The 18,509-nt window shown below is 46.6% G+C and overlaps 1 protein-coding gene across 1 annotated transcript in view; it reads left to right on the top strand.

The window, feature by feature from the left end:
- LOC126199610 (uncharacterized) overlaps window positions 1-17,544 on the top strand; it is a 60,482-nt gene extending 42,938 nt beyond the window's left edge. The window contains exons 3-4 of the mRNA XM_049936538.1: window positions 5,951-6,061; window positions 17,379-17,544. Coding sequence (XP_049792495.1) covers window positions 5,951-6,061; window positions 17,379-17,544 — 277 coding nt within the window. The remainder of the gene's footprint in view (window positions 1-5,950; window positions 6,062-17,378) is intronic.
- Window positions 17,545-18,509: the final 965 nt, after the last annotated feature.

The raw sequence follows: 18,509 nt of genomic DNA, 5'->3' as shown, positions 1-18,509 counted from the left end.
AATTGACACAGTAGCTGTATGTACTCCTGAGAGATATCGTGCGAAACTCTGTCCAACTGTGCATTAGATCGTCAAAACCCCCAGACGTTTCGAGGGCACTACCCATAATGCTCCGAACGTTCCTAATTGGGGAGAGATCCGGCAACCTTGCGGGCCAAGGTACGGTTTGGCAAACACGAAGACAAGCAGTAGAAAATCTTGCCGTATGTGCTCATGCGTTACATTGTTGAAATGTAAGCCCAGGATGGCTTGCAGTTAAGGGTAACAAAACTGGGCGTAGAATACGTCAGCATACTGCTGTGCCGTAAGGGTGCCGTGGATGAGTAGACGAAAGTCAGACTGGTGTCCAACCAGTCTGGGACGCCTCTAGACATGTCTTCGCCGGTCATCAGTTCCAAATGGGACTCATCACTTACGGCAACACAACTTCAGTCAATGAGATTCCAGGCCGAAGACGTGTCTCGAGATGCGCCAGGCAATAGCGGGTTCAAATGGCTCTGAGCACTATGGGACTTAACATCTGATGCATCAGTCCCCTAGAACTTAGAACTAATTAATCCTAACAAACCTATGGACATCACACACATCCAAGCCAGAGGCAGGATTCGAACCTGCGACTGTAGCGGTAGCGCGGTTCCAGACTGAAGCGCCTAGAACCGCTCGGCCACACCAGCCGGCTGCAACAGTGGGATACCAAATTTGGAAGTTTGTGGTAGGGTCTTATGGGACCAAACTGTTGAGGTCATCGATCCCTAAGCTTACACACTACTTAATCTGACTTAAACTAACTTACGCTACAGACAACACACACCCATGCCCGAGGGAAGACTCAAACCTCGGACGGGGGTAGCCTCGCGAACCGTGACAAGGCGCCCTAGACTTCGCGACTATCCCGCGTGGTGGAATATCAGTGTAACAGTCCTTCACCTTAAGGCCCGATCACCATGAGTGATGGTCTGAGGCGCCATTCCTTTTCATCGCAGGAACCCTTTGGTTGTCATCAGCGGTATCCATACAGCACAGCAGTACGTCGTCGAAATCCTATGCCCCGTTCTATTGCTCTTCAAGGCATGGTATGGGCCTACATTTCAGCAAGATAAGGAACGTCCTGCGCAAACGTAGAGCTGCTGCTGCATGTATTCGTGCTTCCTACATCCTACCTTGGCCAGCAAGGTCGCCGGATCTCTTCCCTGATGAGAACCTTAGGAGCATTATGGGTAGCGCCCTCCAATCCTATCGTCATGTCGACGATGTAACACTCAGATTGGACACAGTACGGCACAGTATACCTCAGAAGGACATTCAACAAATCTAGCAATCAATGCCAAGCGAAATAACTGCTTGCATAAGCACCAGAGACTGACTAACTTGTTATTGACTTCATCAATTTATATGATCTCTCTCTTTAATAAATTGTTCACTTTCTTCTGAAATTTTAATGATTTGTTTGTCTGTACATCTACATCATATCTATTGATTTCGGTTCCACGCGGATAATTCCTTAATTCCCCAGTGGTGCACTATTTTTTTTTTTTTAAGAATATACACTCCGGGAAATTGAAATAAGAACACCGTGAATTCATTGTCCCAGGAAGGGGAAACTTTATTGACACATTCCTGGGGTCAGATACATCACATGATCACACTGACAGAACCACAGGCACATAGACACAGGCAACAGAGCATGCACAATGTCGGCACTAGTACAGTGTATATCCACCTTTCGCAGCAATGCAGGCTGCTATTCTCCCATGGAGACGATCGTAGAGATGCTGGATGTAGTCCTGTGGAACGGCTTGCCATGCCATTTCCACCTGGCGCCTCAGTTGGACCAGCGTTCGTGCTGGACGTGCAGACCGTGTGAGACGGCGCTTCATCCAGTCCCAAACATGCTCAATGGGGGACAGATCCGGAGATCTTGCTGGCCAGGGTAGTTGACTTACACCTTCTAGAGCACGTTGGGTGGCACGGGATACATGCGGACGTGCATTGTCCTGTTGGAACAGCAAGTTCCCTTGCCGGTCTAGGAATGGTAGAACGATGGGTTCGATGACGGTTTGGATGTACCGTGCACTATTCAGTGTCCCCTCGACGATCACCAGTGGTGTACGGCCAGTGTAGGAGATCGCTCCCCACACCATGATGCCGGGTGTTGGCCCTGTGTGCCTCGGTCGTATGCAGTCCTGATTGTGGCGCTCACCTGCACGGCGCCAAACACGCATACGACCATCATTGGCACCAAGGCAGAAGCGACTCTCATCGCTGAAGACGACACGTCTCCATTCGTCCCTCCATTCACGCCTGTCGCGACACCACTGGAGGCGGGCTGCACGATGTTGGGGCGTGAGCGGAAGACGGCCTAACGGTGTGCGGAACCGTAGCCCAGCTTCATGGAGACGGTTGCGAATGGTCCTCGCCGATACCCCAGGAGCAACAGTGTCCCTAATTTGCTGGGAAGTGGCGGTGCGGTCCCCTACGGCACTGCGTAGGATCCTACGGTCTTGGCGTGCATCCGTGCGTCGCTGCGGTCCGGTCCCAGGTCGACGGGCACGTGCACCTTCCGCCGACCACTGGCGACAACATCGATGTACTGTGGAGACCTCACGCCCCACGTGTTGAGCAATTCGGCGGTACGTCCACCCGGCCTCCCGCATGCCCACTATATGCCCTCGCTCAAAGTCCGTCAACCGCACATACGGTTCACGTCCACGCTGTCGCGGCATGCTACCAGTGTTAAAGACTGCGATGGAGCTCCGTATGCCACGGCAAACTGGCTGACACTGACGGCGGCGGTGCACAAATGCTGCGCAGCTAGCGCCATTCGACGGCCAACACCGCTTTTCCTGGTGTGTCCGCTGTGCCGTGCGTGTGATCATTGCTTGTACAGCCCTGTCCGGAGCAAGTATGGTGGGTCTGACACACCGGTGTCAATGTGTTCTTTTTCCCATTTCCAGGAGTGTATGTGATTATGGGAACAATCGGTAGACACAGAAAATGTACATATTAGACTTTTTTCGTGTTTCTCGTTCGCCACCAACATTTCCTCAACATCTAATCGCATCTAGTTGTTCTCGTTTTTACCGGGTACACATAGTATCGACTATAATTGGCAAAAATAAGAAATGCTAGATTTAGTTTCGTAGAAGGATCGTAAATTTCTTTCTTTTTCCGTATTGAATGTAATATGTGTGCAGCCCACACTACATATGTTATAATACGAGAAAGCAGATGACTGTTCACTTATAGTCTGTCGTTTTTCGCAAGCAGTGTCTGGTACTGCAAAAAGTTAGCTTGCCACAATAAGCCAAATAAACGAAAATGTCAGATGTTACCTTCGGCTTCATTCTACAATGATAATATTGTGATTTCTTCTTGTACAACACGGAATATGCAACGCTCTTTTCAGGTAGCGTATATCACAGTTCAGTTACACAAGGCGTGAATGTAGTAAATAGAATTACCAATAGTGTCCATGCTTGGAATGTTCCAAATCGACCAACAAAATGTATAAGAGATGGAAATTTTCAGATACATTGGGTCCGGATATAGAGAGACGGTGGAAGAGCTGTAATCCAAGCGATGATGGAAACTGGAGAAGGACAAATAATGTAAGAGCAGGGTAAAGGCAAAGATTTACTGGACTGTCATAGAAACATATGACGTTCAGTATTTGCCTCTAACTTAAGCCACCTGAGTGTGAATGCTCCGCTGCTTTATGCAATTTTACTTCTTGATCACTTTTTAGACAAACCTATTAAGAACGTAAATATTGATTTTTAGGGCGTCGTCGGAAAAAAGTGAATATAGCTGTTCTCTATCCAGAGGAGGCAAGTGATCGCGAAAACAGATGTCTGGCATTAGGAAGACGAAGATCTTGTTGAAGCGAGTAATCATTAAGAGGAATGAAAGAAAGATGAATACGTAGATGAAGGGCCTGTTGCATCCTGTTGCTTACTGTATGTAGGGAGTTTTCAGAAACGAATATAGTTGATATTCTTATAGCTCTCCGGAAGTATCTACATGTTCTATATACATGAACGTTCTGGCGGACAGGGTGGCCAGTAAAGTGCGGCTGTTTCCTATTGATGCTATGATGTACTGGGAGATGGCGTCATTGAGACGACAGTAGGAGGGTAGAAGACGACTTAGATAAAATTTCTAGTTGGTGTGATGATTGGCAGCTAACTTTAAAGTAAACCCTATGTAAATGCGGGTGAGTAGAAAAACTAACGCGTAATGTTCGGACACAGCATTATTAGTGTGCTGCTCGACACAGCCACATCGATTAGATATGTAGGCGAAACGTTACAAAGAGATATGAAATGGAACAAGCATGTAGGGATTGTAGCGGGGAAGGTGAATGGTCGACATCGCTATACTTGGAGAATTTTAGGAAGGTCTGATTCATATGTAAAGTAGACAGCACATAGGATACTATTGTTCAAGTGTTTGAGGTACACATCAGGCAAGGTTGAAGGAAGACACCGAAGGAGTTCTGAGGCGGGCTGCTAGATTTGTCACGGGGGTAGGCTCGAACAAGAAGCAAGTACTACATGGATGCTTCGGAAGCTCAATACGAATACCTGGAGGGAAGGGACTTACTTTCCGAAGGACAGTATTGAGAAACCTTAGAGAAGCGGCATTAGAAGCTGACTGTAAAAAGATTCCATCGCCGCCATTGTACATTTCGGGTAAGGAGCACGAAGAGAAAAAAAAAAATAAGGCTCTTGCAGAGGCATACAGGCAGTCGATTTTCCGTCGCTCTATTTGTAAGTGGAACAGGATAGGAAATGACAGTTAGGGGAAAAGTTATCATCAGCTTTTGGAGTATATACGTAGATCTAGACCTGTTTGTTGAATACGTCTCGGGTGCGCGGCCGGAACGCGCTGTATATATTGCACAATATTTCTTGGAGACAATTGCTCTATTTCGTCAGGTGGTGGTTGCTCATCACCTCCTGACTGCTGGTACCCACTGCTTCTTCCTACCTACTTGCTGGCGGTGACCAACAATGACGATGTCGCAGTAGTGTCGAAGAAATGTTGCGCAATTTACACAACGCGAGCAGACTGCCAATGTAAGAGTCAAACCTCTTCTCTTCGCTCTTCCTCTTCTGCACCCCATGGATGATGCAGTTTTGCCTCTTACAGCTTCAAAGCATATCTCACCGTTGTATCCTTGTTCCTTTCGGACAACTTTCTCCCTTAGGGCTATAGTAGAACACTATTATTTGGATCTTCTTCTTCGGCGTTCTATCAATATGCTCTCTCCAGTAATTTCCATAGTTGATATATTTTCCTTCCAAAGAATTTATTCATATTTTTTGTCGTATTCCATCATTTAGAGAGGCTTATGTTGGACGAATATATTTACTGCAACGGCAACACTCCTGCACTTCAATTATGAAAAGAGACGCGTGCATATGGGCTGTGACGTAAATATCGCAATCACGTGAATAATACCATTTCCTGTTTCTGAGAAAATTCATTTATATCGTTCACAATAAAACATTCTAGTTGTTATTGTATAGTTCATGAGGTAACGTAGTGGTCGTGATATTGCAAAAGAAAGTTTCAGAAGAGATATTGACAAGAGAGGTGAGAGACGATGATCTTCCATGTCTTCAGCCCTGTTAAATATTCTGAATGAAAACTGGAATAATACAGGAATAATGAATGTAGGAGGAGAGAGAGACCAAAAGTTATTAAATGTGTAGGTCACAAAGCGGCCATACAAAGGAAGAGAACAATATCTTCAGAAAATGGCCTACGCTAAGAGGAAACAGAGGAAAACTCAGATGTAGACTACACTTCAACCGACGAAGGAGATCTATACTGTTTATAATAAGGATGAAATGCCTAGTTCGTTACCAGTAGTTATATGTTAGTGAGAGAGACTTTCGTACAGACACAACCTTGGCAGCTACTGTCATGACGTATGTGGTTTCAGCGCCGGTATAGATGGGCACTCATGCGTGCTGCGAGCTGTCTGTGAGGCCGCTCAGAGGTTTGTGCCGGGCGAGAACACTATTGGCGAGGAGATCGTCAGCACCATTTTCAGGTGAGTACCACAGCTAGTTGCATACAGTTCAACCATATAGACCAGTCAAAACTTCTTGAAACACTTGGAATAACGGACAAATACCTGCTTTGTTTGTAATAATTTTAAATCCAGATTGATATTAGTTTCTGTAGTCAGTTACTTATCTTCTGCATCCATTGACTAAAATCCGTCTGTACCTATATAGCGGGCAATACCACCGACATTGTTTCGGAGCTTTCTCGTACATATTTGCTGAATATAGTGGTTTTAATTACCCCCCGGGGAATGTCTCACACTAGACTAGTCTAACCCCTATGTTTGCGTGGTAGAGTAATGGTGGTGTAGGTGGGTGTAGGTGTACGTGGAGAACGTGTGTGCGCAGTAATCGCCGACATAGTGTAGCTGAGGCGGAATAAGGGGAACCAGCCCGCATTCGCAGAGACAAGTGGAAAACCGCCTAAAAACCATCCACAGACTGGCCGGCTCAACGGACGTCGACACAAGCCCGCCGGGCGGATTCGTGCCGTGGACCAGGCGCTCCTTCCCAAAACGGAAAACCGTGCGTTAGACCGCACGGATAACCGGGCGGGCAACTACTGTTTACCCGGTTTTATACTCGAAATACCGTTGTTTCTCTGAAAACCCCTCCACAGGAATGGAAAAGGCTTTGACACGTAACCACTAAAACTTACAATACAAAATTCCAAGTAACGCAAATTTGTTAAGGAATCAAAAGTACTACTATGTGGTTGCTATCACCGCGACGACAACTCAGCATAGCATCGAAACTGCATTCACTTAACGAAAAGAAGAGCTGCATATCGGAGAACAACTCATCATTAAAACTATCCATACATAAGTTTCACAGAAACCGGAGACGTAAACGACCAGTACTGAACGCAGTCTCGTGGGCCAAGAGCGAAGTGGGCTTTACTGTTGCCAATAGCAGCTACTGTGAGTGAAATAAAGTAATAAAATCTTCTCGGGTTTCCAGCCACGTCGGGTAGTTAAAATCCCAGGAGCTTCCGTGTGGCCGTGGCCCCGCCGTTGTATAGCCCCGCTGTTGGCTGTGACGTCACTGGTGTTCTGTTCCTCGTCCAGTACGGTAATATTTGAATGGAGCTAGTTTATTATCAAAGTGTCGCTGGCATCACCTAGGGTCTAATTTTGCAGTGTTGTGCAGATTTTCTTATGTGCAATTAATATGTAAAGATAAATGAGGGAAATCAATAAAACAAAATGAAGATAATCCGTAACAAGTCACTGAAGGCCAGAGTTCCCCAATAGCAAATAAATATTCAATTTTTCCGAAAAAAGTACCAAATGTTGTTGGTAGAGATCGAGTTCACCATGCAGTGGTTTGATTAGTGATGAGAAGAAATAGCGACTTGTATCCTGTTGCACAGGACCTGGCTTATGTGGGCGTCAGCCTGGAGGTTGAGCAGGCATTGGCTCAGTCTAATAACATTAACTTATTAAACATACAATTATATCCACTAACAAAACAATAATACAACAACAGTGCTATAAAACTTAATCTGTAGCTACATACGGTTTTTAAAAGCAGGAATCAAATGAGAGAATACAAACAAAATGCCTAAAATACAATAAACAGAATTAGCACCATACCTTCGCCCAGCACACAGAAACTGCCCATAAGAGTAACAATTGTCACTACTTATGGCCCTCGGCCACAGACAGGGGATACAATATATATAGCTTCTGCAATTACCCATGACACACTAAAATAAATCTCAGACATTATGAAGATCATCAAAGTAGTATGTAACTGAGTGGTCAACAACTACTGACATCACCAACTAGCTACCACGACAAGTTACATATCGAACACCATACAAAACTACGCACACACACACAAATATATCACGATAAACTCCTGGACAATAAAAGAGACATATTGATCAGTAACACGAAACAAATTATAAGGTGACGTCCTTTTCCGAAAAGAATCAACGAACCAGCCATGCTAAAAAGCGTAATACGTATAAATTACTGTCACGACGAGTAACTTGGCATAGTCAAAATGCCTCTTAATTCCACAAAAAATTTCCCAGATACATAGTGTGCCATTAAACCACAACCACACTTTCAAACACGCTAACCATTGGCATCAATTCATAACACTGCTTGCTAACCAATACACTCATTGCACTGTTTGTACTTAGCACTTTACACTACACTGATTCACTCAGCCAAGCAAGACACAAAAATTTGTTATTGAGAAACACAGGTCGTGCTCGCCTTGACACTCAGAAGCCCCTTTCTCCGCCTCCAGTGGGATCGTTGGCCTCTTGCCTGGGTAATGACACCAATTGTTCCACTAGGTTTTGGCGTCCACTCAGCAACCATAGCCCATGCTGACCGGTAGTGATGTCCCATCGACTGCACCACCAGCTGGTAAAGGCTTCCCACACATGGTTCTTCAGATAAATCCTTATGCACGGCCTTCCACCAGCTGAATCACACTTCGTCCATAACTGCTACTTCCGCCCCATGTGCTACAAAAGCCCAAGACTCCCACTCTGCTGCCCTCTAGCAAGTGCAGCCTGAGCCCCAGATCCAGGTCACCGGCCTCAGTACACTCCACCCTGCACTAACTGATAATAATGCACCGCATGCTATCCAACCACACTCACGATGATGGCTTCAGGGAGATATATCACGCTGGAAGGGAAGAAGGTGTCTGCTTCTTCTTGCCTTTCACTGTTCCACGAAGGCCCGTATTGGCATCAGAAGTACGGAAAACGCCGCCAGCAGCACGCCCTGACCAAACGCTAGTGCTGTAGCAGCAAAACGCAGCCAGGCGGGTGTGGCATGAAACTACACATATTACAAGTTCAAGCTTATATCTCCTCCCGCCCACCCTCCACGCAAAACCAGTCTCCAGCCCTCCAGCTGATGAGGACAACACACTCATATAGACTGCAGTTAAAACAAGAATAATATACTTACCAAGAATAATTACAAACACGCATGGCAACAGAATGTCATGCCATCATGCAGGCACCAACAGCACCCTGGCCACCCAAACATGCTATGGCAACAACAGCCACTGACAAACAAGTACTTTAAAACGATTTTACCAGTGATTGTACAACAATTAGGAATACCTGAGGAAACTAGCTCTGAGAAACGGTGCGACACAGCACGAAACCAATCCTGATCAAACTGATACCTAGTAAGGTCTATCTCGCTAGCCAACACTAAAGATGCACTTACTCACCACTAATAAAAACCTCTACCCTAATCAACCACACTAAGGGTACAAGCTTCGTTCTCCTGACAAGAACTACCCACAAAACCTTATAGCAAAACACATACTGAGTGGGCCTAAACAGCGACATACAAAACAGGTCCTGAAAGGTCGTCCACCATCCAGGAATAGAAACACTAACTCCCATCAAGGATGACTAACCTAATAGAACAGGTCTTACTAACTGTGTCATTGCACACTCCCACCATCAACTGCGCTGGTTCACCCATTGCCTGTGTAAGCTCCTGGGATATCTCTTTACTGCAGTTGCAGAAACCTAGCTGTGAACTGACAACTCATAAATGACATAGTCCCCATGAAGACAGGGCGCGCCCTACAAGTTCGTAGAAGTCATGACAGGAACAGCACACAGAAAAGCGAGAGATGATCTCTTATCCATAATCTAACGCAACCAGGCTATTCCCTAATCGTAGCATAGGATTTAGGTGGTCGGCATTAGGTTGAGGGTTGTGCATGCATGCCGTCAGTTTAGCAAATAGTTATTAACTATAAAATTCCACTTAATAACATAAAAATCAATCGAACAGGCGTTATTCTGCAGCCTCCATAGTTTTGAAAGGAAGGCTCAAACAAGAGAATTCAAATAAAATGACTTCAATACAATAAACAAAAATAGGATCAAATGTACATTGTGTAACTGAACTGGGTCGCCACATTGTGAGATGCAGAAGTGGGCTGTCTCACAACACCACAATCAAAGGAGGAGTCCAGTAGGAATTAATCAGCAATCAACTAGGCTACACATTAAGGAATTAAGGACCCTTTGGTAACGAAGAACCCACCTGTGTATCCATAATTTTCCAGTTAACTGCCGGCCGCTGTGTCCGAGCGTTTCTAGGATCTTCAGTCCGGAATCGCGCTGCTGCTACGGTCGCAGGTTCGATTGCTGCATCGGGCATGGATGTGTATGATGTCCTTAGGTTAGTTAGGTTTAAGTAGTTCTAAGTGTAGGGGACTGATGTCCTCAGATGTTAAGTCCCATAGTGCTTAGAGCCATTAGAACCATTTGAAACAATTAACTTATATTACTTTCCTTGAACATGCCGGTGCAAGTAAAGCCATTAACGAAATTTCCGAGAAATGAGGAAACAGAAATCTGGAGACAGATTTCGCGTGCCACCATTTTTAGAGGAGATGATAATTTACTCAAATTGGCGGCAACCGTTAAAAAATATTCTTCCTGATGAAGGCGTAGGAATATTGTGAGAACTGTCTTTCTGACCGCTGGGTCTCAGGCGGAGCAGGAAATCTGTGTCGGCAAAAAAAGACGTGGCCAGCTGCTATGTCTCAGAAAATATACATTGTCACCTGCCCTCTCACATAGTTCTCAACGATTCTAATTTCCGAAGTCGTAAACTTGCAGGAGTGTACCAGCAGTGAAGCTGTGGAAGGTCTGGTCGTCATCAGTTAATCTTCAATCAGTTTCAGCTTCGCGACAGATCAATAGCTCCTCTTTCGTCACCGTCATAGACACCCCTCGCTGGTAGTAACAGTTTAGCTACTTATTGCCTATAACAGTACGTAGCAATATCGCTCCCGCACACTATGTTAACGCAGCGAACGCAGGTATGTTGCTCTGAGATAGCAAAACAACAATATCAAGCATGTGGTAAAGATTACCTGCACTTCCCGTTTGCCACGTTGGTCTATCTCATTTCAGTACTATCTATCTCTCTGTGACTTCATTGCAGTTCCGTATATCTAGCTACGGTTTCAATGCTGTGCTCTGTGTCGTTTATCAATGTGTAACGCCAGTTACACAGAAGCTGCAGGGAAAATATGAAAAAAATCGAAAAAGAATTATCGTCCGAAGTACTGATTCAGCATACAGAAAATGAAAAAAACTCTCGATGAAATGAAAGGCAAAGGCGGTAACATTAAGAGTACAACGGGAATTCCACTGTTAAACAAAGAGGAGAGAGGGAACAGATGGAAAGATTACATTGGTGTCTCTAAGAAGGTGGCGACTTGTCAAATGACGTGACAGAAGAAGAAATTGCTGTTTATATGGACGACATTTAAAATTGGCGTGCTTTATATATGAGACGGGCTACGCACCATCACAATTTCGGAAAGTTACCATCCACACAATTCCGAAGATAGCAAGGGCAAATTAGTGCGATGACTACCGTACAATATGTTTAACAGATTATTCATCCAAGCTGTCATCAGTAATAACATACAGAAGAATGGAAAATAAAATTGAGGATCTGTTAGATGACGATCAGTTTGGCTTCAGGAAAGGTAAAGGCACCAGCTAGTGAGATTTGACCTTGCGCTTAATAAAGGAGGCAAGACTCAAGAAAATTCAAGACACAATTTGTCGACCTAGAAGAAGCTTCTGACAATTTGAAATTGGGCAAGATGTTCGAAATTCTGAGAAAAATAGGAGTAAGCTACGGGGAAAGGCGAGTAATGCACAGTATGTACAGGATCTAAGAAGGAACAATTAAATTCGATGAACAAGAGCGAAGTGGTCGGCTTAAAATGGGCGTAACACAGGGCCGTAGTCTTTCGTCCCTGCTGTTCAGTCTATACAATGATGCAGCAATCACAGAAATAAAAGTTCAAGAGTGGGAATAAAATCCAAGGTAAAAAAATATCAGTGATACGTTTACTTGATGACATTCCCTTAATCAACGTGAAGAAAAATTGGAGAATCTCTTAAATGGACTGAACAGAATAATGATTACCGAATGTGGATTTAAAGTAATATGAAGCAGCAGAAATGAAAACAACGAGGAATTTAACGTCGTAATAGGTGCTGACGAAGTATATAAAGCTAAGAAATTCTGCTACCTAGGCAGCAAAATAATCAATGACGGACGGAGCAAGAACGACATCAGAAGCTGACTATGACTAGCAAGGGAAGCATTTATAGCCCAGATAAGTCTGCTAGCATCATACGTAGGCCTTAATTTTCGTAGTAAATTTCTATGAATTTGCGTTTGGAGCATAGAATTGTATGGTAGTGAAACAATTACTCTGCGGAAACGGAAATAGAAGAGAATCGAAGCATATCTGATGCGATGCAACACAGGTGTTTTGAAAAACAGGTGGACTGATAAGTTAAGGAATGAAGAGGTTCTCGCGGAATCGGGCAGGAGATGAGTATATGGGAAACACTGACTAGAAGGAGGGACAGAGCGATGGGACATCTGCTTAAAAATGGCTCAAATGGCTGTGAGCACTATGGGACTTAACTTCTGAGGTCTTCAGTCCCCTAGGACTTAGAACCACGTAAACCTAACTAACCTAAGTACATCACAAACATACATGCCCGAGGCAGGATTCGAACCTGCGACCGTAGCGGTCACGCGGTTCCAGACTGTAGGACATTTGCTAAGACATCTGTTGTGGCGTAACAAGCTAGCTACGCCACACTGAAGTAGCCGAAAGGCACGCGTACACACACACCGACTGGCGTTAAGTCTGAAACAGGATACGTGATGAAAGCTATAAAGAAAAGAACGGAGCTTCTCGTATACTTAACTTTAATTTCTTGTTGTACATTGCTCTTGATAATACAAGTGAGACTCTCTCCAGATATGGTTAATGGCGCCTTGCTAGGTCGTAGCCATGGACTTAGCTGAAGGCTATTCTGTCTGTCTCTCGGCAAATGAGAGAAAGGCTTCGTACGTGTAGTCGCTAACAATGTCGTCCGTACAACTGGGCGAGTGCTCGTCAGTCTCTCGAGACCTGCCTTGTGGTGGCGCTCGGTCTGCGATCCTGACAGTGGCGACACGCGGGTCCGACATGTACTAATGGACCGCGGCCGATTTAAGCTACCACCTAGCAAGTGTGGTGTCTGGCGGTGACACCACATTCCTCCCCCGCAAATTGGCGAACGTTCGTGTGATAAGGCTTCCGCCCGCCGTGGGGAGGACCCCATGGTGACGTATGCGATGGGGTGGGGAGCCTTAACAACAGGCGAGGCTGTGCCACCCGCACCCGGCCATTCGGTCCGAGGGGAGCTAGGAAACGCCTGAAAACCTAGTCCAGGGTACACGTCAACATGCGGTGTATGCGTCCGTAATGAGACAGGAGGGGCCGAAGGGTCGACCTCCATTGCGTCGGGGGATCCGACGCGCGATGACGACATCTGGGCCGGAGCGGGCAAGAGTTCCATGGCGGAGGACAGCTGGTCACGGGAAGCGATCGGCGGCGCGTGACCCAGGGAGGCGCTGGGCGGCTGCAGCGAAGCGTCCACTGCGGGCGGCGCCGGCGGGAGAACGGGCGGCGGCGGCGGCGGCATGTCGCCATGAGGCAATAGGGAAGGCAGCGTCGGTAACACCTGGGGATGAGGCGAGCCAGTAGATGGGTCCCCAGGGCGCTGACCGGACGGCACCGTCGCTGAAAGCAGACGGGGAGCGGCAGAACACAGGCGACGGCAGAGGCGCAGCTGATTGAGATGCCGACGCACCTCACCAGAGGCCCCAAAACCAAATACATCGCGTGGCCGAGGCAGCGAAGAATGCGCCCTGCGAGCCAACGCCGTGAACCGTGAAAGTTGCGATAGAAGACAACGTCGCCAGGAGCAAAAGCAAGAGTCTGCCGCTGCACAGGAACCTGATGCGGCGGATGCATCAAAGACATCAAGGTTCGATGAGGACGACCGTGGAGCAACTCAGCCGGCGAGCGACCATCGTGGGGCTGAGAGCGATACGAGGACAAAAAGAGCAATAACGCGTCCTCCCGAGAATGCGACTCTTTCAACTTCAACATCTGTGACTTGAAAGTCCGGACCAATCGTTCAGCGGCACCATTTGACTGAGGCGAAAACGGCGCGGATGTCAGATGTTGAATACCATTGGCCTTGCAGAATGACTGAAATTCTGCGGACATGAATTGTGGGCCATTGTCGGAAACAATAGTCTGCGGAAGACCTTCAACGCAAAAAATAGCGGATAACGCTTGTATGGTGGCAGATGATGTCGTGGAAGACATCCGGACAACAAAAGGAAAATTACTGAAAGAATCGACCACAACCAACCATCGAGCATTCCAGAATGGACCGGCAAAATCTATGTGCAAGTGTTGCCAAGGGGAAGTGGATTTCGGCCATGCAAAGAATTTCCGCGGCGGTGCGGATTGTTGTTCGGCACACGCCATGCAAGAAGAGCACATATTCGTTATCGCAGCATCGATGCCGAACCAAGTACAGTGCTGACGAGCAAGTCGTTTCGTGCGCACTATACCCCAATGTCCTTGGTGAAGAAGCCGTAAGACAGAGGACTGTAACGAACGCGGGACCACTACTCTGGACTGATCATTATCAGAACGCAACAACAAAACACCACGTCGTACAAAAAGTCTCTCCTTGTGAGCAAAAAATCGGCGAACCAACGGATCCTCGATCCGTGACTTCGACAAGGGCCATTGCGTAGCAACAAAACGCAAAACAGTAGCACGGACAGGGTCAGCAGCTGTGGCTGTAGCTACACGACGAAAATCAATCGGAAACGATCCGACCACGTCATCAGTTTCCGAATCAATGAACATGCATGCAAGTTCGGAAGAATCGAATGCGTTATCCGCAGCAACAGGCAAACGGGACAACGCAGCAGCGTTGCCGTGCTGAGCAGTGGACCAAGACAAGATATCGTAGCGCTTGGCGACCTCATAACGCAATGCGTGGAGAACATTGCGCGCTCTGAAAAACTTCGGTTGCGCGTTGACTTTCAGTTCCAAATGTGCTTCACAGTTCATAGCGCAACCAAGGCCCGGTGCAAAAATGTCAGCAAATTCCTCACATAGACGAGTGACACTGTCGGAAGGCACAGTCTCGTTCACTGATAGGACCTGATGTACTATAGACAAGTTTAACAACTGAAATAAATCGAAACCAAACAAGTTCACTGCAGTAGAAGAACGAAGAACGTAAAATGACACAAGTTTTGTTTGTCCCTTGTATGTTGCAAGAAGGCTGCACTGTCCTAACACAGGGATGTTCTGTCCTGAATAACTCGTGAGCTGAACATTTGCGGCACGCAACGGAGGTGCGCCCAGTTGTTTGTACGTGGCGTGATTGAGCAATGAAACTGCAGCTCCGGTATCGAGCTGGAACGGTATCACTTGTCCGGCAAAGTCCAAATCTACAAAAAGTTTATTGTCCTGCTGACGACAAGAGCGACTGTTATGTGCAACGTGAACAGACACTGGTACAGAATCACGTGCGACGTGACGGGATTTGCGTCGACGTCGACGCACACTCTTTGTGGGACGAACACAGACACTGTTAGCGAGAGGAACACTGGGCGGAGTGGAATTAACTACATGAATGTCCATGGGCGAAGGTCCACGAGCCTCAGTGTCCTTGGTTCGATTCCGGCGCGAAGCAAATGGCCTGGAATGGTTGTGAGTGTCTGTTCTGAGCTTTTTCTGGCAAACACTTTGAACATGTCCTTTCTTATTACAGAAAAAGCAAATAGCCTGGCGTGACGGGCAATTCTCACGCGAATGTCTAGTTGCACACCGCGGGCATGATTTCACTGCTTTTGCTTGCATTCGCGGGACACGTAGCGGTGCGGACGTGCGCGAAGGCTGTTTACAGGTCCGCGCAGCGCGCCCGGCAGGCCGGTTAATTCGACACACTGCTGGCGAAGTTTCAAATGATTCCTGAGCAAAGTCAAGTGTGTCTTGCCTATCCAATATGTCTATCACTTGTTGAAGGGAGGGATTGACGAGTTTCAAAATCTGTTCCCGTATCCGAACATCAGAAACGTTCTGTGCAATTGCATCACACGCCATAGTATCTGAATAAGGGAGTCCACATTCACATTCAAACGCACAATCCCTAGTAAGGCCTTGCAATGTTGCAACCCACTCCCGATTAGTCTGACCGGCCGTACGTTTTGTACGAAAGAACGCATACCGTTTTGCAACTACATTAACTGTGTCTTTGAAATAGGCATCTAAAGCAGACAAAACTTCTTCGTATGACAGAGTTGCTACGTCGCGCCGGGGAAACAGTTTCACTATGACACGGTAGGTGGACACACCTACACACGAAAGCAAAAACGGCTGCCGCTCATTACCTTGAATTCTGTAGGCGGCGAGATGAAATCCAAATTGTCGGCACGTCCAGTAGGTTTCTCCTAAAATAGATCGGTGCTCCCCTACAGCCACATGACGAAAATCTTCAGGTACTTTACCCCTTTTTCCCAGAAAGACAGGTTTTTGCCCACGCCTTTTTTGGGATGAGAAGCCAGCGATCAATTGTCTGGCTAGATGGATCCTGTATGTGAGCTGATCATGCTGTCCACTTTCTCTTTTACTTATTTCCCACAGTATAAAACTATTCACTACGGCAACGTCCACCAGGAAATAAAATATTCTGTGCCACAATTTTGCAGAACGTCTGCCGATAGCATACCTTTCTCGTAATTGATCAAACTTATTGACACCACCCATTATTTTGTCGTATTCTGCCACAACTTCATGACAAGAAATCTCTGTACTAATACCATCCTTGTTTTTCCTTTACACTGTGGCTTTTCTCATGGGTCATGATTTGTGGACAGGAAAGTGACTGGACGGTTATGCATTCATTTTACTGCAGAAATTGCTCCTTTTGTTTCAAAATGGAATTCTCCACGTTCCAATTTTACGTTTTCCTTCATAAATTTGGGCAAATCAAAAGTATTTACCTCATACTATAGCTCTGAGGAAAAAATTACAAAATGTCACGCAAACAGCACTGAAACGCTCTTCTACAGAGCAACACTCAGCTATACAATGCCTCAGCGCGAAGATACAGCAAAAACGGTGGGAAATTCCGATTGGAAGTAGTACCCTATACCGTTCACTCGGTGGTAGCACCGTACAGAGGTGGGAACTGTGAATCCCACGGGACTAGGAGCGAGTTCATTGTAGTGGGAAGCATGTTTTCTACGGCTCACGAAAGGGTTAAGGAAGAAGGTACATTCGCCTCTTAAATTTATAGAGTCAACAAGTGTAAAACAGACTCCCCACGTGAACATTGTGATGTAGTTTCTAGACAGGAGGTTCAGCAAGTGAACAGCGCGTTGGTGTCGACAGGTGGCCCGCAGCGCGCACCGCTTCCTGGGAGCCGGAGGAGCACCACGCGTACGAGCGCGCTCAGCGGCGCGGCCGCTCCACGGAGGCCGTGGACTGCGAGCTGCTGTACCCGGCCTGCCCGCTCTCCCTCGTCGACGTGCTGCTGTACGGCCACATGGGCGACTAGGCCGCCCCTGCCTGCCGGACCGTCACTTCTCTGTCTGCCGCGCACGTGCTGGCAACTGCGCCACGACCAACTGGAACATAATTTGGTGCGAGTGGAAATCGAACGACTTTCTCAAGCTTGTACGTCCATGACTGAATATCATTTGGAAGCCGCGACTGTTTTTCACATAAAAGCCAAACTGAAACATTTATTAGTCTGAGTTTTATTTTCCCCGACAATGACTTTACATCCGCAATCCCCAAGTGGACTCTCTCTCTCTCTCTCCAGTTTTTTTTTCTCAGAGTAGCACTTGCAACCTATGTTCTCAGTTATCTGCATGATGTATTCCAATCTCTGTCTTCCTTTACAGTTTTTGCCCTCTACAGCTCCCTCTAGTATCATGGAAGGCGTTCCCTGATATCGTAACAGAAGTCGTATCATACTGTCCCTTCTCCTTGTCAGCGCTTTCCATACATTCCTTTCTTCTCTTTCTTCTCCGACCTTACCAGACCACCTAACTTTCTGCATTCGTCTGTTGCACCACACCTCAAATATTTTGATTCTCTTCTGTTTTCTCACAGCCCATGTTTCACTACTGAACAGCGCTGTCCTCCACTCGTACATTCTCAGAAATTTCTTTCTCAAATTAAAGGCTATGTTTGATACTAGTACACATCTCTTGGCCAGGAATACCCTTTTTGCCATTCCTAGTCTGCTTTTGACGTCGTCCTTGCTCCGTACGTCATTGACAATGTTGCCGCCTAGGTAGCAGAATTCATCTATTTCGTGACCATCCATCCCGTTGTTAAGTTTCCCGTTGAAACTTCCTGGCAGATTAAAACTGTGTGCCGCACCGAGACTCGAACTCGGTTCAAGTCTCGGTCCAGCACACAGTTTTAATCTGCCAGGAAGTTTCATATCAGCGCACACTCCGCTGCAGAGTGAAAAGTTCATTCTAGAAACATCCCCCAGGCTGTGGCTAAGCC

This window comes from Schistocerca nitens, chromosome 8 (assembly GCF_023898315.1).
Source record: "Schistocerca nitens isolate TAMUIC-IGC-003100 chromosome 8, iqSchNite1.1, whole genome shotgun sequence".
Taxonomy (NCBI): Eukaryota; Metazoa; Arthropoda; class Insecta; order Orthoptera; family Acrididae; genus Schistocerca; species Schistocerca nitens.
Note: the sequence above shows the minus strand (reverse complement) of the source record. Positions and strands in the feature narration are given on the sequence as shown.